The 20,758-nt window shown below is 39.4% G+C and overlaps 1 protein-coding gene across 4 annotated transcripts in view; it reads left to right on the top strand.

The window, feature by feature from the left end:
* UTRN (utrophin) overlaps positions 1-20,758 on the top strand; it is a 507,070-nt gene that overhangs the window by 177,437 nt on the left and 308,875 nt on the right. For all 4 annotated transcript variants that reach the window (XM_082730779.1, XM_082730780.1, XM_082730777.1 and 1 more), the window contains 8 exons: positions 390-569; positions 4,890-5,024; positions 6,788-6,937; positions 8,509-8,670; positions 9,110-9,238; positions 9,952-10,125; positions 11,860-12,015; positions 18,898-19,068. In XM_082730779.1, coding sequence (XP_082586905.1) covers positions 390-569; positions 4,890-5,024; positions 6,788-6,937; positions 8,509-8,670; positions 9,110-9,238; positions 9,952-10,125; positions 11,860-12,015; positions 18,898-19,068 — 1,257 coding nt within the window. The remainder of the gene's footprint in view (positions 1-389; positions 570-4,889; positions 5,025-6,787; positions 6,938-8,508; positions 8,671-9,109; positions 9,239-9,951; positions 10,126-11,859; positions 12,016-18,897; positions 19,069-20,758) is intronic.

The raw sequence follows: 20,758 nt of genomic DNA, 5'->3' as shown, positions 1-20,758 counted from the left end.
GATAAAAACAGGTATGTTTACATTATTTTTAAATGATACCTCTACTGAGGTGAAAATTTATTTATTAAAGTTTAATATGCTCAGACTTAAAGTGTTTAATGAAAATACCTCACTTAGCTTCTTTTCATGGACCCAGACTTTGAAAATACTTCATGTCAGTAACTGAAGGTGACTTAGGGGCTCACATTGCTTGTTATGAAATGTAAATGTTACAGTCAGCATTCTTACTTCAAAAGTACTCTCTGTGGCGATTACCTAAATAATGTTCCAATTAGGTAGTTAGAATCATGTCAGCATTTTAATTTTGGTTTAGTTATCTTTTTGAAAAAGAAAGAAATTGGTTACTGAGAAAGGCAGACCGTTTTCAAGTTCATCCCTTCTTGGAACAGAGGGCAAAAGAGGACGTGTTGCAGAAGGAGGTGAGAGTGAAGATTCTCAAGGACAACATCATGTTACTAGCTGCAAAGGCGCCCTCTGGTGGCCAGGAATTGACATCTGAGCTGAATGTTGTGCTGGAGAATTACCAACTTCTCTGTAACCGAATTCGAGGGAAATGCCACACGCTAGAGGTATGTCGTTTTATCAGTGGCGTGTTTCTGAGATCAAACTCTGTAAAGTACTGATCATTTCCATATGTTAGAAAAAATTCGAATTTTCTTTTCCTGTGTGGGTTCAGAAAGAAAAAGTCATTCTTGGATAACAGGTTGATAAAAGGAAACTGGGATAAAAAATAGGAAACCCAAATCTGCCTTCAATTAGTAGAAGGGTCTTAGGAAAGCTGTTTCAGTTGTTTCATATCGCTAGACATGTTTTCTATGTGAAATCAAGATTTTTGTGTTTCAGATAAGCTGTAGAGTCTGTTCGAATTCTAAAATTCTAGAACAATGTAATGTGAGCTTCTGTTTTGTTTCATTGCGTGGTTAGGACACAGAGGTGAAAGGAAATGTTTTATTATGACTGGTCTCTGAAGTTAGAGAGCCACCTGACAGAAAGAAGAACTTGTAATGTGCTGGTATTTTGCTAGACCATTTATCCCCCTGGCTTTAAGATGTAGATGATGCTTTGACTATTTTTGTTTTAAATACATTTTTGCTTACTTGTTTTGATGTTGGTGTGATTTCTGTTGCATCTCACTGAAAAGATTTAAGAAGCATTGAAATTTATAAATAATTTAAATTCAGTTCAACCTAAAATAAATGACTGTATCGTGGTAAATCCTACAATGGTAAACAATCCCAGGTGTGATATTTAAATTCATTCAGTACTTGCTTGTTCTGAATCTATTTTGTGCTAAGATAAATATGTGTAGTTCAGACTGGTTAATAAGAAGGCTTTACATCAAATGAAACCTCATTCCTTACTGCTAACATACAGTTGATCATTGAACAATGTGGAGTTGGGGGTCGTTAGGAGCACTGACCACACCTGATGTCACCCAGCTGAGTATCTGTTTATAATTTTTGACTTCCTCAGAACTTAACTACTAACAGCCTTCTGTTGTCCAGAAGCCTTATTGATGACATCAGTGGTCAAGTAACACATACTTTGCATATTTTATGTATCATGTATGGTATTCTTACAATAACGTAAGTTAAAATGTTAAAATCATAAGGAAAAGAAAACATGTTTATGTTATTGTGCTGTAAAAAAAAAAATCCACGTGTAAATGAATCCATGCCTTTCAAACCTGTGTTGTTCAGAGGTCAGCTGTATGGTCTAACATAAAATAACCGAGGTTACTCAATTGAGAATTTAAAATCTAAAATTTTGTAAATAGAACATATAATATTATGTATGCCTAATCTTGGGTCCTGGTGAATGATCCTGGACTTGAGTTTTACTGTAGTTTGACCCGTGTTTTTGTTTTCCTATTTATTGACAGCCAAAATAACAACTCATAATATGTTAAAATAATGCACAAAGTCCCAAGTCATATTAGTCTAACAAAAGATCACCACCTATTCTGTGTCATTTCTTCAGGTTGTGTTTATGGCCCAGAGGAGGCAATTTTAGGAAGAGGAATGAAATACGTATCTTGAGAATTTGGAATTGCTTTGAGAATTACTTCAGAATTGATTTGAGAGAATTCCTTTGAGAGAAGAGAAGGAAGAATGCCAGGAAAAAAAAGAGAGAGAGAGAGATAGGAGAGAGAAGATGAGACCTTAATATCTTTAAAGGGGGACATGAAAAGATGAAAAAGTTTAAAAACAGAAATGCTCTTAAGTGATGCCCCAGATGACTAAGGAATCTTAGGCAGAAATAGTCCCAATGCCTAAGTTAGAGTAAAAATGCTTTTCTTTGGCAGAGTCCAAGTTTATTACCTCGATTATTTCTAGATGCCTTAAAATTTTTTTTTTCAAATCATGAACTATTTCAAACTTTAGAGAAGTACAGATAATACTATTAATGCCCATATAGTCTGTATAACCTATGTATAACCTATATATGTATCCTCCAGCTTATTTTGCCTTATTTTCCCAGATCTTGTTTTTGAAATAAAACAAATTAGCATTACAGACTATGTTTCCTCCTTGTCCAGCCCATACCCTCTCTAATCCCTCCTTTGAAGTAGTCGGTTTCCAGGAGTTGGTATACATTCTTCCCATGCCCGTTTTTATGTGTTTAATAGATACACTTACACTTCCATTATCAGTGGCTATGTAGCAAACCTCCCCACACACAGTGGCTTACAAACACAGCCATTTCTTGTTTCTTCTGCTGCTGTGGGCTGATCTGGCCCAGCGGAGTGGCTCTTCTGCTCCATGTATAGGGAGAGCTCACTCAGGTTGCTCAGTGGGGGCACTGGCGACAGCTTCTCCTTTGCAGGTCTTTCTCCTCCTGGCCTCTCTGTTTTCTGGCTTCTTGGCAGCCGGGCAGTGGGCTTTTAGGTGGGAGAACACAGACGCTGCCAGTCCCGTGAGAGGCTAGGCCTGCAGTTTGGTAGAACATGACCTCCATAGCATTCTTTCTTTCTAAGCAGGTTGCCCAGGCCAGCCCACATTCTGGGGGAGGAGAAAACAGTTTTGCCACTTAATGGCAGGAGTGGCCAAAATTGTGTGGTTATTATTAGTCCGTCATAGTTCACTCTCTGGCCGTGACTTCGTTCCATTGCTCCCTCACGCAAACTGCGCTTAGGCTCTCCTTGGGACTCCCAAAGTCATATTCAGTGCAGCTGAAAACCCAGTGTCTTGTGACCTGCCTTAGGTCCAGATGCAAAATGTGGCTCCTGAAGCAGTTTTCAGGTGCAGGAATGTGGGACCAGCACCTCTAGATCTGGTGACCTGGACACGAAATAGGTTATCTGCCCTACCCCCCAACATACATGGTGAGATGGGCACAGGAAAGCCTCAGTGGGCACTCCCATGTAAAAATGTTGATGGAATAGAAGGTAAGTAACAGTCACTGGTAATGGTGACTCTTAAATCTAATAATAGTAGTTCTGGAATCCAGCCAAGTACGTGCGGGCAGTCAGTTCCCCAGTCCGGGGTCATGACTATTGCTTGATCTGGGACCAGCTGGTTTCTTGAGAATGCCCGTCTGGGACTCAATCTTTTTTTCCCCATCAGAGATAAGGTTCTGCTCGCCATTGGGTAGATCCTGGTCTGCTGTCTGTGTGTAGAAATTGGAGGGACTAGACACCTCTTTTCCCTTTTAGTCTTAGCCAGGGTTGGTAGATTATAGCCCAAGGATTAAATTTGGCTTGTGGCCTGTGTCTGTAGGCTCATGAACTAAAAATGGTTTATCTATGTTAAAAGGGTGGTTCAAAAACCAAAACACATATACAATAAACAAAAAAGAATCTCTGACGGAGAATGAATGCAGCCTATGAAACCTAAAAGACTCACTGTCTGGCCCCCTGACATGCTAAACACACCTCCTGTGGGGGGCTGGAATGTGCCTTCTCCGCGTCAGTAGGTCTGAAAGCCGGTCAGCCCAGGAGGCTCCGTGCTGGACTCTTCCTTCTAAATTGATCAGTCAAAGAGGCTCATCCCATATGGGAAGAGGTAGTTCCTCTCATAATTTTGCTTCTGGAATTGGAGGATAAATTTATCCTTTTCCTCGCAAAACTTCCATAGGAATGGGGAATAAGTGATTGGGACTAATGTAGAGAATAATAGGATGACTCCCATTTGGTTGCATGTGACTCTCTTCAGATATAGACACATACCTAGAAATTTAGGAAAAAATTGGAAGGAGTATACAGCAAATTGTTAGATCAGTGAGCTCTGAGTTGCAATAGGGTAGACTGCAGGGAATTCTAATTTCCTGTATGATTGTTATAAAGTGTTGCAGTTAGAAGTACTTTTTACCTTCCTCTTTAAAAAAAAACAAACAAACTAATAATGTTTCCCTCCTGGTTTCTTTTACTCATTATATATAGTTTTATTTTTAGCATTTAAACAGATCCTTGGAGTTTTTGTTTTTTTTTTTTAAGTGCACAGAGGGAGGCAACTCATTCCTCTTTATTCCCCCGCCAGCCCAACTGGTCTAATATGATTTGTTGAAGAATTTTATTTATTCCCTTATTTGAAGCTCCAACTTCATCAGTTCCTAAATTTTTAAATACGCTCCTCTCTAAATGACATCGTTCTTATCCGTTAGAGAGAATGTGTTGTGCTGGAGACACATCGCATCTCCAATGACATTTTCTTTTTTTTTAAAGACTTTATTTATTTGTCAAAGAGAGAAAGGACAAGCAGGGGGAGCAGCGGGCAGAGCAGGCAGAGGGAGAAGCAGGCGCCCTGTCCAGCGAGGAGCCCCATGCAGGACTCGAACCAAGGACTCTGGGATCATGTCCCGGGCCCAAGGCAGTGGCTTACGTGACTGAGCCACCCAGGCACCCCTCCCATGACTCCTTCTGTAGCCGAGCTTTCTTCTTGCTCACTTAGGAGGTGTGGTCCTGCTGGATCGAGCTGCTTCACTATTTGGATCTTGAGACCAGCTGGCTGAGCACTTTGGAGGAGCGCATGAAGAGCACTGAGGCCGTGCCTGAGAAGGCAGACGCCGTCAATGAAGCCCTGGAGGTAGGGCCTTCTACCGGTTGCCGTGAGGCCAGGTGACCACTCCGAGCAGGAGCGCGGTGCTTTGTGTCGACACATGCATTTGCTTTCTCTCTGGTGGTCCGAGGACTTCCGTGGCCTGAAGTGCTAATACGATCCCGCGTATTTAGATTATAGGTGACCAGCTAACTCAGCCTCGTGGGGTGGGTTAGTGGTTTGATAGTACGTACGTTTTAGGCATGTGTGCATTTACTGGAGTGCCCTAGTGATTTTCCAGCTGGTTTTTACCTTTCTCCGGATGAATTTTCCAGCTGGTTTTTACCTTTCCCTGGATGAAACTCTGGCTTCTGTTGTTAGGGGGATCGCTCTCTTGTTTCTTCATAAAGTTATTTTTGTTCATTAGACAACTCCCTGGGGAAAGAGCTGGGGACAGGGTAAAGTGGTTAGTAGTGGAGGCCTGGGTCCTGTCCTCGGAGCTTGTCCCCAGGCCGAGGCGTGAGCTCCAGGAGGCTGTTCCCAAGTGACCAGCATGATATGTGGCACACGATAACTTAACTGTTTCTTCGATGGATTCAAATGTGAAGAGAGTAGATTTGCTTCCAATAAAAGAGGAGGAAGAGGTTCCGTTTGCTTTTAAAATGGAAGGGACGCGGGGCGCCTGGGTGGCTCAGTGGGTTAAAGCCTCTGCCTTCGGCTCAGGTCATGATCTCAGGGCCCTGGGATTGAGCCCCGCATCAGGCTCTCTGCTCAGCAGGGAGCCTTCTTCCTCCTTCTCTCTCTCTGGCTGCCTCTCTGCCTACTTGTGACCTCTGTCTGTCAAATTAAAAAAAAAAAAATCTTAAAATGGTTACCTTACAAAAGTAAGTTAAGGTAAGTTAAGGTAAGTAAGGTACAAGTTACCTTACAAGGGTAACTGAGTGGATGACTGGACTGAAGGTCAGAAATGAGTCCAAGGTGGGACCTGGAGACCAAGAGCCAGACTGAGGCTGTGGGAGGAAAAATGTCGCTTCCCAAGTAAGATCCCAGGGCCAGAGGTTGAGAGAAGAGGAAGTCTGAAATGCTTACTTTAAAGGCATACCTTCCAAATATGACAGTTACACGTGTGCATTCCAGAAACATGGAAAATGGAGAGAAGTATAAAAAGCAAGATAAGCACTTTTAAACATTTTGGTGTATTTCTTCCTAATTATTATTATTTTCTATCCATGCTGGAAAGCAGTACGTCATAGTAATGGATAAAAAGAGCCTTTAGAGTCTTAAAGTTGGAATCGTAGCGTTACTTTTTACTGTATGTTTTTGTACTTAACCTCTGTGAGCTTCAATTTTCCCATCTGTAATATGGGAATAGTATTTGGCCCATCTGCCTGATTAGATTTATGTATATAATAAGTATGTATATAAAACAGTGCCTAGCATTCTGTGTGTATTGTGGAGAAATGTTTTTAGTAATATAGTCAATAACATAATTTTTCTTGTATAGTGTTGTTTTCTGCTTTTAAACTTTGCATACCATGAACATTTCCCTATGTAATTAATAATCACTGAAATTACTTTTATGCAAGTCTAGTAACATGTATCATCATTCATACTGAGTTTTCAATTTTAGGTTTTTATTAGTAATATTATGGATATTGTTGTAAATTAATCATCTACCTCATTTCTGATCTTGTTCTTTAGGGAGATTTCTAGCGAATGGAATTACTTGTTTAAAAAAAGTGGGCACTTTTAGGATCCTTGATATATTTTGCCTCCGTCAATGTGTATTTTTTTCTCCTCTCCCTGCCTAGTCTCTGGAATCTGTTTTACGACACCCAGCAGATAATCGCACCCAGATTCGAGAACTTGGCCAGACTCTAATTGATGGAGGGATTCTTGATGATATAATCAGTGAGAAACTGGAGGCTTTTAATAGTCGATATGAAGAGCTGAGTCACCTGGTAAGAACTGGGGAACGCAGGGGTTGATAGGTGTTGCGGTGTGGAGCTGGCCGCAGGAACTTTTACCAGGGGGAAGAGTTGGTAACCAACGTGAACGGGGGTGTTGAGGACATTGAAATACTAGGTAGGGAAGAGTAGACCTAACACTCAGAGGACAGCGAGAACTTTGATGATTAAAAAAGTCTGTCTTTAAGACAGACTATTAAATTAAATAGGTATACCTATTTAAAGGTATACCTAAATTAAAGTCTGTTAAATTAAATAGGTATACCTACCTATTTAATTTCCTTTAAGGATATTACAGCTCTATATAAGACTAGGAACCCATATTATCCTAGTGAATATTAGGGCCAACTGAATTTAACATAAGTTGCTGTTGTAAAATGTCATAGCATCTAGATACCTATTCAGAGTGCACCGCGTGTTCATATCGTTAAGTAGAGAAAGGCTATTATCCTTTCTAGGAGGGTTGGATGGATATTACATGCTTTTATACACAGTAAATAATAATGATTAATGATTAGGTTGTGAATAGCATCAGGTTTACCCCAAAAGTGCATCAGAGAGTAGTTCAACATGTATGCAAGTCTGTAGAACTTGAGACTTTGGGGGAAAAAAAAGGAGATGTATATGTTTATTATACTGATAGATATTCTTGCTATATTTTGTACTGTTATTTATAAGCTTATTGCCAGTTCCTGTAAATGTCCTAAATGTGTAATAGATGACATTTGATTGTTTAATATGTTATGTAGAAAAACTTTACTTTTTTCTTCTTTTTATTGAGGCATAATTGAAATATAACATTATATTACTTTTAGGTATAGGTGCCTGGGTGGCTCAGTGGTTAAGCAGCTACCTTCAGCTCAGGTCACGATCCCTGGGGTCCTGGGATCGAGCCCTAGGTCGGGCATCTTGTTCATCGGGAAGCCTGCTTCTCCCTCTCCCTCTGCTGCTCCCCCTGCTTGTGCTCTCTCTTACTCTCCCTCTCTCTCTCTGACTATCTCTGTCTCTGTGTCAAATAAATAAATAAAATCTTAAAAAAATTATATTACTTTCAGGTATATGATATAATGATTTGATATGTGTATACATTGTAAAACAATCACAATAAGTTTAAGCTAACATCCCTCACCATATATAGTCACAGTTTTTTTCTAATGATGAGGACTTTTAAGATCTATTCTGTTCATACTATCACTCCGTTCCTGTCTCTAAGAGCTTGTTTTTTTGTTGTTTGCTTTAGATTCTACATATAAGTGAGATCATATGCTATTTGCTTTCCTCTGTCTGACTCATTTCCCTTAGCATAATGCCCTCAAGGGCATTTTTATATTTTGTCACTTTATGTAGAAAGAAGTAAAAATCAGTAATTCACTGTCAGATAAATCCGATACTAGAAGAATCTTTTCGCTGTTATCTATTATTTATTTATAATGTAGGCCCAAGTTTTGAGCCTGGTGCTTTGCCAGTCTGTTTCTCTCTTGGTGACCAGAACATAAGGGTTCTCTTATATTCAGGTCTTTATATTGGTGCTGAGCAACGAATGATTCAGTTTTTCCCCTGTGTAGGCAGAGAGCAAGCAGATTGCTTTGGAAAAGCAACTCCAGGTCCTACGGGAAACTGACCACATGCTTCAGGTCCTGCAGGAGAGCCTGGGGGAGCTCGACAAGCAGCTGACGACGTACTTGACTGATAGGATAGATGCCTTCCAAGTTCCGCAGGAAGCTCAGGTACTGCTGTGGAGTGGAGGGCTCTTGAGTCATAAAAAGAGCATATGTCACCTCTTCCTCCCCCACAAGACAGCCAGCCCCTCGTGCCATTCCAAACTGAACCAGTGAGGAAGATTGACCTTACTTATGGGGTCGCATATGGGTTTTGGAGTTCTTTTGGTTGCTCTGTGAGAGCCTAGCAGATGATCACCATTTAAAAATTATAGTTGTGAAGTTATAAAAATTCCCTTTTTATAAGTAAGTGGTGAACACTAGAAATGACAAACACAAAGCTCTTAGTTTGTGGGTCCCACATGGGAGGTCCTGCAACACAGGTGGCCTGTGTTATTATTAAAGTTATTAAAGCTTGTCCAGTGGTCCACATATTCTTATGTATTGTGTGACTTTCTGGAGCTTTAATAAAAAAGACGTTTTCTCCTTTCTGATCTCTCTGTGGCAGAAAATCCAAGCAGAGATCTCAGCCCATGAGCTGACTCTGGAGGAGTTGAAAAGAAACACACGCTCCCAGCCTCCAACATCCCCAGAAGGCAGGAATGCCAGAGGAGGAAATCAGATGGATGTATTACAGGTGAAGAAGGAGAGTGGCTCCCTTTTACTCTTTGATGTGCTGGGTGTTAAAAAACAAACAAACAAACAAACAAGAAAAAAAATGTGAGGAAGAGTTGATGACTTCTATGACTTTGGTCTTTGTTATGATGTCAGCAGTGGGATGAGAATGATGCATTGTCTTCTGGAAAAAGAGGCAGAAACAAATTGGTACATGGGTGGAAAATACTGAATCTGATTTTACAGTTGAATTGCAAAGAGAGAGCAAGCTGGATTTAGAACTTATCTTTATATAGATTTTTCCATTAATGCAGAGCCTCTGTCAGTTCTGGTGTGGCTGGTGCACGGGGAAGGCTGAGGGCGTGGCATATGACACCACCTGGTCCTTGAATGGTGGATGCATGATTGACCTTGAGCTTGCCATGAAGGGCATTTTGGGTTTTAGGTTCCTGAGCTCTATTTTTCAAACAGGTTAAAAATTCTGTGAAGTTTCACTTCTAGTGAGGTTAGTTTGGCCTTTTCTTATGTCTTAGACTGATACTCTGTCAAGTAATTCATGATACTGCTCTGTGCAGGACCCTCCGGTGGCTGGGAAGCCTGGGTTCCCTGAGGGAATGTTTTTTATGGCTGCCTTGTCTTGCAGCTCTTTAGCAGTGTATGTTGTACTCATATCCTCTGCTGAGAGAGATAATCATTCTGATGCAAGTTGCTTATTTTGTTCATTTTGGGAAACAGAGGAAACTTCGAGAGGTGTCCACCAAGTTCCAGCTTTTCCAGAAGCCCGCTAACTTTGAGCAGCGCATGCTTGATTGCAAGCGTGTGTTGGATTGTGTGAAAGCAGAACTTCATGTTCTGGACGTGAAGGATGTGGATCCTGATGTCATACAGAGCCATCTGGACCAGTGTATGGTGAGGCCACTGGGGGGGTCATGTGTCCAGTCGGTTTTCCAGCAGCTAACATAGCTTCATCTAGTGCCTCTGTAAATGGCTTATTTAATAGTTGCCAGTCTATAGTGAGCTAAGAAGAGAGCTCGAGGGTGGAAAAACAGGTTAAAAGTATCCAAGTGTGGTCCTGTCTTCAAGGAAAACAGAAGAGATAAGAGAGACAGGTGGGAGAGAGTAAAATCAATTACTACAATGTAATGAGATAAGGAAGCTGCAGTAGACATGCATATAACATGATCTAAAAAACAAGGGAAACATCTTAATCACAGCATGAAGTTTAGGAAGATTTTGACAGAATGTGACTAATTAGCTAAGTTTTAAAGGGTAAATTTGAGTCAGCTAGGAGAGCCATACTGAGCATAGATGTCAGGAATATTACAATGCAAAAGAAAATCATTCTTAAGGAAAGTAAAACTTTGAATTTCAACTTAAAAAGTTTAAGCCTAAAATATGAAAGAGGAAATTATACTTAGAATGATGTTGGGAATATTATAGCATTTAAAAAAAACCCATTCTCTAGGAAAGTAAAAATTTAAATTCCAGTTTAAAACTAAGATGTGAAAAAAATTATTTATAAGGCCTTATTGCTATTTTGGTCTTGAACATTATAATTCAGTTGAGTAGAAATTTAAAAATAATATGGCTAAGTATATACAATCTTAGAATTGGTCTTCTCCTTGAGAAGACTCACAGAGAACTTAAGATGACACTTGTTAAGACAAAGTTGGGGCAGAGTTCTTTGTGCTTTTCAAAATTGTAGTCTCCTTATTGTTGGACACTGAAGTTTTGTGTACTCAAAAGCTAGAGTGGGTGGAAGAATGAACAGTTTAAATTTTTGAGTATGTGAGTATGTGTGTTTATGTGAGTGTGTATGTTTGCATTTGTGGGCATATGTGTATGTATGTGTGTGAGTGTAGATGTAAGTAGTTATTGATTTAACGAGACACAGAGGCCAGTAGAACACGGTCCTTGACCTTGTGTAACTTAGTCCAGTGGTCTGCTGTTATGTGACAATGCCACAGGAGATGTTTCAGGTCAAAGTCATGATGGACGGAAACAAGAGAACTTACTCACATAAAAGCTTTTTAGTTTCAAGGTAACTAGGATGAGGACGGCTCTGAATTTGACCTACATAACTCCATTTCTCATAGTTACATATGTCTTGGTATATTGAGTATATATCTTTTTATCATGTAAGTAATACATGCTCATTGTGGTAGACTTGGTACTTCACAGAATTCTAAAGAAAAAAAAAAGTGGATGTTAATACTTCCAAATTTCAACAGCCAGAAGTATAGCCAAGCCTGGCTTTTTTTTCTAGTAATAGCATGTATGGTTTTTAAAAATGTAATTTAAAAAATGATAGACATTCAGTTTTTAGTCATAATATTTTTCCATTTTATGTAGGAAAAATGTTTTTATTCCTAAGTACTTCCCTAAACCTTGAAAATACATGTTTGAGGGTTTTTTTTAAACAAGTATAATCTCTATTAGTTTATTTTCTTATCTGATTTTAAAAAGATAATACAACCTTGATTTCACTTCACTTGTCCTTTGAACCAAATCGAAGGAAGATAAAGCCCTTTGATCTCCATAGCTACTTTGTAGCTGTCAGTCTGTATAAGCCGCATTCTGAAATGACTCCAATTAGCAACTTTTCACCATAGTATGTAAAATGTGCCTTGCTTTCTTTTAAAGAAACTCTATAAAACGTTGAGTGAAGTCAAGCTGGAAGTGGAGACTGTAATCAAAACAGGAAGGCACATTGTCCAGAAGCAACAAACAGACAATCCCAAGGGTATGGATGAACAGTTGACTTCTCTGAAGATTCTCTACAATGACTTGGGTGCCCAGGTAAGGACAAGCCCCCCGCTCCCCTGCGTCTCTCTTGTTTATGCATTTTAAAATCTTGCTCCTAGAAGAATGCATGTTTGAATTTTGGGGCACTAATAATAGTGCTTTCAATTCTTTCAGTATTTTTTTATTATATTTCTTTACAGCTATATATTACTATCACAATGATGAATTGTAGAGAAATTTACTTTTAATATTTAATCCAGACTCATTTTTGTATTTTCAATGGCTGGTCACTTTTCAGAAGTTATTCTAAGGAAACTTTCCCAGTGATAGCCCCTGTATAAACTCAAGTTACTGGTCCCGGGATTTCTAAATTGAGTAGTCTACTGAGAAATATTAAAACACTGGGACTCTAATAAATGGTAAGTGACAGGAAGTTCACATTAATCTAGCAGGATCTGAAATCCTTTTAAGAAACATCTATAATTTGGGCATCTGAGTGAATCTGCAAAAGGACTTTTGGCCATATATTATGAATGACTGTATTCAGAAGGTTGAATGTTTTCTCTTGCGAGAACTCTGCACTGAAACCAGGAAAGCAAAGCAAAACAAAACTACAACAAAAGTGTTTAAAGTGATATCTTCTTGGCAATATTGGAGAGCTGTGTTAGATAATATTTTAGATTCTTTTTGGGTTTTTAAATAGTACCTAAGTTGGTGCACAGACCCAGAGAAAACTAGCTGGAATTTTGTTATCATTTTTGGATCAATAAGAATAAGCGATGCATACATTTCCTGGACAAATTTGACCTCCTCACTAAAGCAAGAGGAGATTGCTAATCTGATACATTTTATATCATTTTGATACATTGCACATCTGGAACACAGTGTAGAGCTTATTGGTATTATTATACAGCTGAAGTTATTTCTCAAATATTACTGTATTTATTCATCAGCTGGCATTTTTTGGATGGGAATGGTGTTGCCATTGTAATGTCAGTTCTCCAGTTGCGTCTGTGGTTTTAGTGTTAAGTCATTTTGTCATTCAACACAATTGAGATGGTACTGTTTAACAGGAAGCATATAGGCAGTAGAGATTGAGTGGCACACAAAAACATAAATTGTCTCTTTGTCTAATCGAATTTAGGGTTATGAGAGAAGAAAACATTAATCAGGTAGTCTTACAAAGTACCATCACATTAGCAGTCTGAAGTGTTAGGAAGGAATGTATGTGGTGCTTTAAGAGTTTATGTCAAGGAGAATTTGGCCCAGACATGGGTTATAGGAACGTACCTGGGGTTACATTTCCTTCAGGAAACGGTGTGTAAACTGAAATCTGAAGGATGAGTCGGAATAGCCTGGGTGAAAGCAGTGGGAGAGCAGCCTTTAACGTTGCTGGGAGAGCATGTGGAAAGGCCCTGTGGCAAGAGGCAGCATGGTACATTTGTGTGACTAATGCAGAGAGAGCAAGTGTGGGGAACATGGTATTGGGGAAAGGGATGAGACCAGAGCATACTAGTGTCTGGGTGTGTGATAAGGATTTTAATCTTAAGAGGTTTAAGAAGTTATTGCAGATTTTAGCAGGGAGATAATAAGCTCATGCATTAGCTTTTTCAACAATCACTCACTGCAGTTTGGGGGATGAGCTGGAGAAGGGCAGCAGTGGATGTGAAGAGAGAAGTGAGGAAGTCATTGTGTTCTTAGTGAGAAATGATGGTGGCAGGAATGATGGTGGAGCGGTGGAGATGGCATGAGGAGCAGATGGTCTCAGACACATTGAAGAAGTGGAGTGAATAAGAGTTGATGGATCAGGATGTGGGAGTGCGGTAGGAGATGATCGATGACCTCTGGGTTTCTGGCTTGGTTACGCGGAAGATCATGGTGCTATGATTGGGGGTAGGCACTGGAAGGAAAGGCGGAAACATGGAAAAGTCCTAAGTATGGATTGGGCATGTTCACATGTTAAATGCCTTTGTGAGAGTGACTTGAATATGTCGGGTACTCACAAAGTTATTCAAGTCTGGAGACTATATCTGGGCTGAAGCTAGGAATTTTATGAGTCATCTGCATATAGACAGTAATTAAAGTTTTCAGTGATGATGAGATTGTCTAGGGAGAAGATATAATGAGAAAAGAAAAACCTATATAGGCCACAAAATAAAAAATAAATGAGTGGGACTACATCAAACTAAAGAGCTCCTACACGGCCACAGAAATCATCAACAAAATGGAAAGTCAACCTGCAGAATGGGGAAAAAATATTTGTAAATTATATATATGATAATGAGTTAATATCAAAAATATATAAAGAATCCATACAACTCAATAGCAAAAAATCCCAAATAATCCAATTAAAAATGAGCAGAGGACCTGAATAGACATTGCACCAAGGAAGATATATGAATGATCAACAGGTACATGAGAAGGTACTCAAGCATGACCAATCACTGGGGAAGTGCAAATCGAAACCGCAGTGAGATACTACCTCACACCTATTCAATCGGAAGAGATAATGCTGGCGAGGATGTGAACAGGCTGTGCACTGTTGGTAGGATTGTAAATTGGTGCAACTTCTGTGGAAGAGAGTCGAGAGGTTCCTCAAAAAATTAAAAATAGAACTATAGTATGATCCAGTAATTCTACTTCTGGGTATATATCTGACAGAAACAAAAATATTATATCGAAGAAAGATGCCTGGATGGCTCAGTGGGTTAAGCGGCTGCCTTCAGCTCAGGTTGTGATTCCAGTGTCCTGGGATCAAGTCCCGCATCAGGCTCCTTGCTCCGCGGGGAGCCTGTGTCTTCCTCTGCCTCTGCCTGCCTCTCTGCCTGCCTGCCTATGCTCTCTCTCTCTCACTCTAACAAATAAATAAAATAAAATCTTAAAGAAAAATATTACGTGGAAGAGATTTTGGCACCATTATGTTCATAGTAGCTCTGTTTAGAGTTGCCAAGGCATGGAAGCAGCCCAAGTGTCCTCTGATGGAAGAATGGATATGGAAGATGTGTATATATGTACTATATACGGTATATCTCATTTAGCACAATGAGGGCATTGTATTAAGTGAGATAAGTCAGACAGAGAAAGACAAATAATGTATGACTCATATTTATGTGAAATCTCTAAAAGAGCAACAACCAAACTCACATAAAAAGAGATCAGATTTGTGGCTACTAGAGGTGGGGGACTGATGGGTCTAGGAATTGGATGAAGGTGATAAAAAATAACAAACTCACAGTCACAAGGTACGTAAACCCTAGGGATATAATGTACAACATGCTGCCTACAGCTAACACCACTGTATTTGTATGTAGAGAAGTGGTGAGGAGGGTAAATCGCATGGGTTCTCTTCACCATTTTTTTTTTTTGGTATCTGTCTGAAATGATGGATGTTTGAAAAACTATTTTTTTTATTTGTATCTGTATGAAATGATGGATGTTTTTAAACCATTTTTTTGGTATCTGTATGAAATGATGGATGTTTTAAGTTATTGTGGTAATCATTTTGTAATCTATGTGAGTAAAGTCATTGTGCTGTATACCTTAAACTTATACAGTGCTATATCTCAATAAAACTGGAATAAATAAAAATAATTTTTAATTAAAAAAAAATAAAGGCCTGAACAAAGTCTTAAGGAACTAGATAATTTAGTAAGAAATTTGAGGAAGATGTGTCTGCAAAAGAAACTTAAGTATAGCTGTACCACATTTTATTTATCTGTTCATTGGTGGACATTTAAGTGGTTTCCACATCTTGGCTATCATGTGTAATGCTGCCATGAACATAGGCATGCAGATATCTTTTCTAAGCACTGATTTCATTTCCTTGGGATATATACACCAAAGTAGCATTACTAGATCATATAATCGTTTTATTTTTAATGTGTGTGTTTTTTTTTTAAGATTTTATTTGTTTAGGGACGCCTGGGTGGCTCAGTTGGTTAAGCAGCTGCCTTCGGCTCAGGTCATGATCCCGGCGTCCTGGGATCGAGTCCCACATCGGGCTCCTTGCTCCGCAGGGAGCCTGCTTCTCCCTCTGACTCTGCCTTCCACTCTGTCTGCCTATGCTCGCTCTCGCTCGCTCTCTCTCTGACAAATAAATAAATAAAATCTTAATAAAAAAAAAAAAAGATTTTATTTGTTTATTTGACAGAGAGAGATCACAAGTAGGCAGAGAGGCAGGCAGAGAGAGAGGAGGAAGCAGGCTCCCTGCCAAGCAGAGAGCCCGATGTGGGACTCAATCCCAGGATCCTGAGATCATGACCTGAGCCGAAGGCAGAGGCTTAACTAACTGAGCCACCCAGGCACCCTATTTTTAATGTTTTAAGGGGCCACCATACTGTTTTCCATAATTGTATACTTGAAATCTGCTGAGAGGATAACTATGGGAGATAATGGATGATGCATTGATTAAGTTGTGGTAATCATCTCACTCTGTATAAGTACATAAAATGATCACATTGTACACCCTAAAAAACCACATGGAAAAAACAAAATATACGTAAATGAAACAACAGTTAGTAGCAAGAAGTGTTAGCATACCAGGAGAGTGTTGGGGCTGGGAAGCCAATGGAAAAAGGTATTTTGAGATGGGTGTAGGCACTGTTTTTGAATTACTGAACATTAAAAATGATGTCCACTTAAAGATGCCCATTTACATCTGTTGCCCTTGAAGTACTTATTGAGATCAGCAAAGACAATTTCTGTGAGTGATGGGGCAGAAGACAGGATGGGAGAAGGGAAGAAATGTGGGGAAGTAAGAAAATGCTTTAGAGGATTGGTAAGGGCGAGATAGGAGAGAGGAAGGTCTTAGGGGAGATGCAGCCAAAGAAGCTAGTTTTTTTTAAAACTATAAGAGACTTGAGTATACATATATTTTAGATTTTATTTATTTACTTGAGAGAAGAGAGAGAGCATGAACAGGGGACAGGGGCAGAGGGAGAGGGAGAAGCAGATTCCCTGCTGAGCAGGGGCGCTCCCCCTCCCGCCCCCTGTGGGGCTCCATCCCAGGACCTGGAGATTATGACTTGAGGGAAAGGCAGATGCTTAACTGACGGAGCCACCCAGGTGCCCCAAGACTTGAGTATATTTCATAGCTTATGGGGATCATCCTGTGAAGAGGGAATGGTTGAATATCTAAGAGGGAGAAAGGAAAAATGGTTAGGTAAAATCTCTCCAAGTTGATACTGCCTAATTTAGAATGGACTGCATCTCAAAATGTATTGGTTGGACTGAGAAGAGGGAATTGTAAGTTAAGCTGTAAATTATTTTCTTCTGGGTATATGCAAACCTTTGGTAGCATTAAGTTTTATGATGCTTGTGTAACTGCCTGGGCATGTCAAAATCAGATGAGGTCCTCTGAATGCCTAATATCTTTTAACATAATTCATGTATTTGTCTCCTGAAGTCTGCATTGAGGGGCTATTAATTTAAAGTCATGAATTCTAATTAAACTCTGTAGAGAAAAATATTTTACTTTTAAGAAGGAATTTAATAATAATCAATCCTTGAGGTATGAAACAGTAAAATGGAACCTAGGGGGCCAGAAAAAAGAAATGCAATTCCACATTACTTATTAAGAAAATTCAGTTTTTCTATCATCTAAGAAAAATCTTATCCCATACATGACTTATCACTCTGTTGCTTATAATGAGAATTATCTCTGCATTTGTGCACATAAAAGGAAGAACACATTTTTATTTATGTATTGTTTTGTGATACTCTTAAAAATGCTGTCTCAGCTTTAGATAATGAATGATAGTTTTGAGAGTACCATCACGTAATGTAAAAGAGTCAGACCAGGCTCAATTCAGTGGCCATGTCCCCCTGATCATAGCTTTAGCCCCTTTAAGTGTCACTGCCCCAACCTGTTTCTCACAGGGGCTGTGGATCTTACTGCATAGCATGGGTAGGATTCTTCAGCATGGTATGGGAGTTATGTTAAGAGCCTCATAAATGTTTGTTCAGTTCATTTTGCTTTCCGTCAGCTACAAAAACAAAATAATACTAAAGGTTTATGCTGCATAGGCATTTATTTATTTTAAATTAAGTAGTTAATGGTAAAAAATAATTATGAAAATCATACTCTTTTCTCCTCAAATTTCTAGAATCTAGTGTGTGTGTGTGTAAGATTTTATTTATTTGACAGAGTTCATAAGCAGGCAGAAAGGCAGGAAGGGAGAGAGGAGGAAGCAGGCTTCCCGCTGAGCAGAGAACCCGATGTGGGCCTCGATTCCAGGATCCCGAGATCATGATCAGAGCCAAAGGCAGAGGCTTAACCCACTGAGCCACTCAGGCACCCCAATGTGTGTGTTTTTTAAACAGAATTCTTTCTTGAGAGGATTGTAAGGCATCTTCCATTCAAAAGATAAAAGATACCATTTACTGGGTGCCTGGGTGGCTCAGTGGGTTCAGCCGCTGCCTTGGGCTCAGGTCATGATCTCAGGGTCCTGGGATCAAGTCCCGCATCGGGCTCTCTGCTCGGAAGGGAGCCTGCTTCCCTCTCTCTCTCTCTGCCTGCCTCTCCGTGTACTTGTGATCTCTGTCTGCCAAATAAATAAAATCTTTAAAAAAAAAAAAAAAGATACCATTTACTGATTCCTTAACTTTGTTACAAGGACTGCACCAAGCCCTCTGTGTATGTATCTTTCTAATTTGATACATAAATACCAACCTTTGGAGGGCTGTGCCTCTACCAAGGTCACTTAGAAAGTAACCCAGCATTGTCCCACACTTAACCTCTGTAGTATGTTGTCCCCTTGTAGAAATACAAGAATGGAGTGATTCCAGGTGGGAGAGTGAAAGGTTATGTATGTCTTGGGGGTTAAGTATTAATAGTTTGGATCTTTGGTTATTATTTGAATTTATTCTTTTCGTGTTCTTTTCCCTCTTCCTTTCCCTTTCTCTCTCCTTCCCTCCCTCTCTCTTTCTCCTTTTTAGGTGACAGAGGGAAAACAGGACCTGGAAAGAGCATCACAGTTGGCCCGGAAAATGAAGAAAGAGACTGCTTCTCTCTCTGAATGGCTTTCTGTTACTGAAGCTGAATTGGTACAGAAATCCACGTCCGGAGGCTTGAGTGGGGACTTGGATATAGAAATCTCCTGGGCTAAAGTAAGCTGTAACTCGGGTTACCTGCCAATTTTATGCCAGGGTCTCCTGTGGCATTTTGTTCAGGATGTCCTTTATCTCCATTTCATGTTAAATACAGCATTTTCTTTTTTTTCCATTATTTTTTCCACTTATCTGTCTTAAGAAAAAAGAAAAGACTATTTTAAAAGACAACAATTTGGGGAGCCTGGGTGGTTCAGTGGGTTAAAGCCTCCGCCTCTGGCTCAGGTCATGATCCCAGGGTCCTGGGATCAAGCCCTGCATCAGGCTCTCTGCTCAGCAGGGAGCCTGCTTCCCTTCCTGTCTCTCTGCCTACCTCTCTGCCTACTTGTGATCTCTGTCTGTCAAATAAATAAATAAATAAATAAATAAATAAATAGAACCTTTAAAAAAAAAAGACAACAATTTTAAGAAGATATTTTTATCTTGATTCCAAAACCATTAAACTCACATGGATCATTGTGCCTGTGTGGTACGTAAAACATTCTAATCACTACCTTCACAGCTGGTGATAGTTTTTGAGTATTGGTTTTTCACAGCGTATTGGGCCGAGTATTAATTCTTCTGTAATAACTTTTACACCCGTAACTAATCTTTATATTGAAAGTGAACTGGTGTAAAGTGCATAGGAACAGAATTTTCAAAAAAAAAAATCAATGAAAGATCCAAGAGTTTTCTGTAACTCTGTAGTTATTTCGATATCAGAGATTAGAGAGTAGATTTGCTGATTCTTTTGAGGTGGACAAAAGATTGATGAAACACAAAGTCATTTTTTTTTTTTTTAAGCAAAGGCATTCTTCTTCCCTAAATGTACTTCCTAAGAAAGAAGCATGTGTAATACAGATAAGTGCCAAATACTAATACTGTGAGGGAAATTTATATAAAGCCACAAATATCACTGTTGACATCTACAGGTGTTTGCTTGTAGGAAGTCGAGAGCAGGTGCTGTGAGGTCATGTATGATGCAACTATTTCTTAATTTGAACACTTTGTAGGGGTAACAGTTGAATGAGAGTCAAGATATAAGGCATTACAATAGCTCATGAAAAGTTTAATTAGGCCATGGACCGTGTGACGTAACAAGAAGATGGGAAAAGGGATGCAGGAAGGAAAAGGGGAACATTGGAATTTGCTGATAAAAGCAAAGAGAAGTGTCTGTTCATATCTTCTGCCCATTTTTTAAATATGATTGCCTGTTTTGTGTGTGTTGAGTTTGAGGAGTTCATTATAGATCCTGGATGTCAACCTTTTGTCTGTACTGTCATTTGCAAATATCTTCTCCCATTCCGTGGGTTTCCTCTTTGTTTTTTTGACTGTTTCCTTTGCTGTGCAGAAGCTTTTGATTTTGATGAAGTCCCAAAAAGTTTATTTTTGCTTTTGTTTCCTTTGTCTTCTTGAAAGAAGTTGCTGTGGCTGATATCGAAGAGATTACTGCCTATGTTCTCCTCTAGGATTCTGATGGATTCCTGTCTCATGTTGAGGTCTTTTATCCATTTTGAGTTTATCTTTGTGTACGGTATAAGAGAATGGTTGAATTTCATTCTTCTACTTATAGCTGTCCAGTTTTCCCTGCACCATTTATTGAAGAGACTGTCTTTTTTCCACTGTATATTTTTTCCTGTTTTGTCGAAGATTAATTGACCATAGAGTTGAGGGTCCATATCTGGGCTCTCTACTCTGTTCCACTGGTCTA

Source organism: Mustela nivalis (assembly GCF_964662115.1).
Source record: "Mustela nivalis genome assembly, chromosome: 5".
NCBI classification, from domain to species: Eukaryota; Metazoa; Chordata; class Mammalia; order Carnivora; family Mustelidae; genus Mustela; species Mustela nivalis.
The sequence above is the reverse complement of the archived record's forward strand: the minus strand, read 5'-3'. Positions and strand labels throughout refer to the sequence as shown.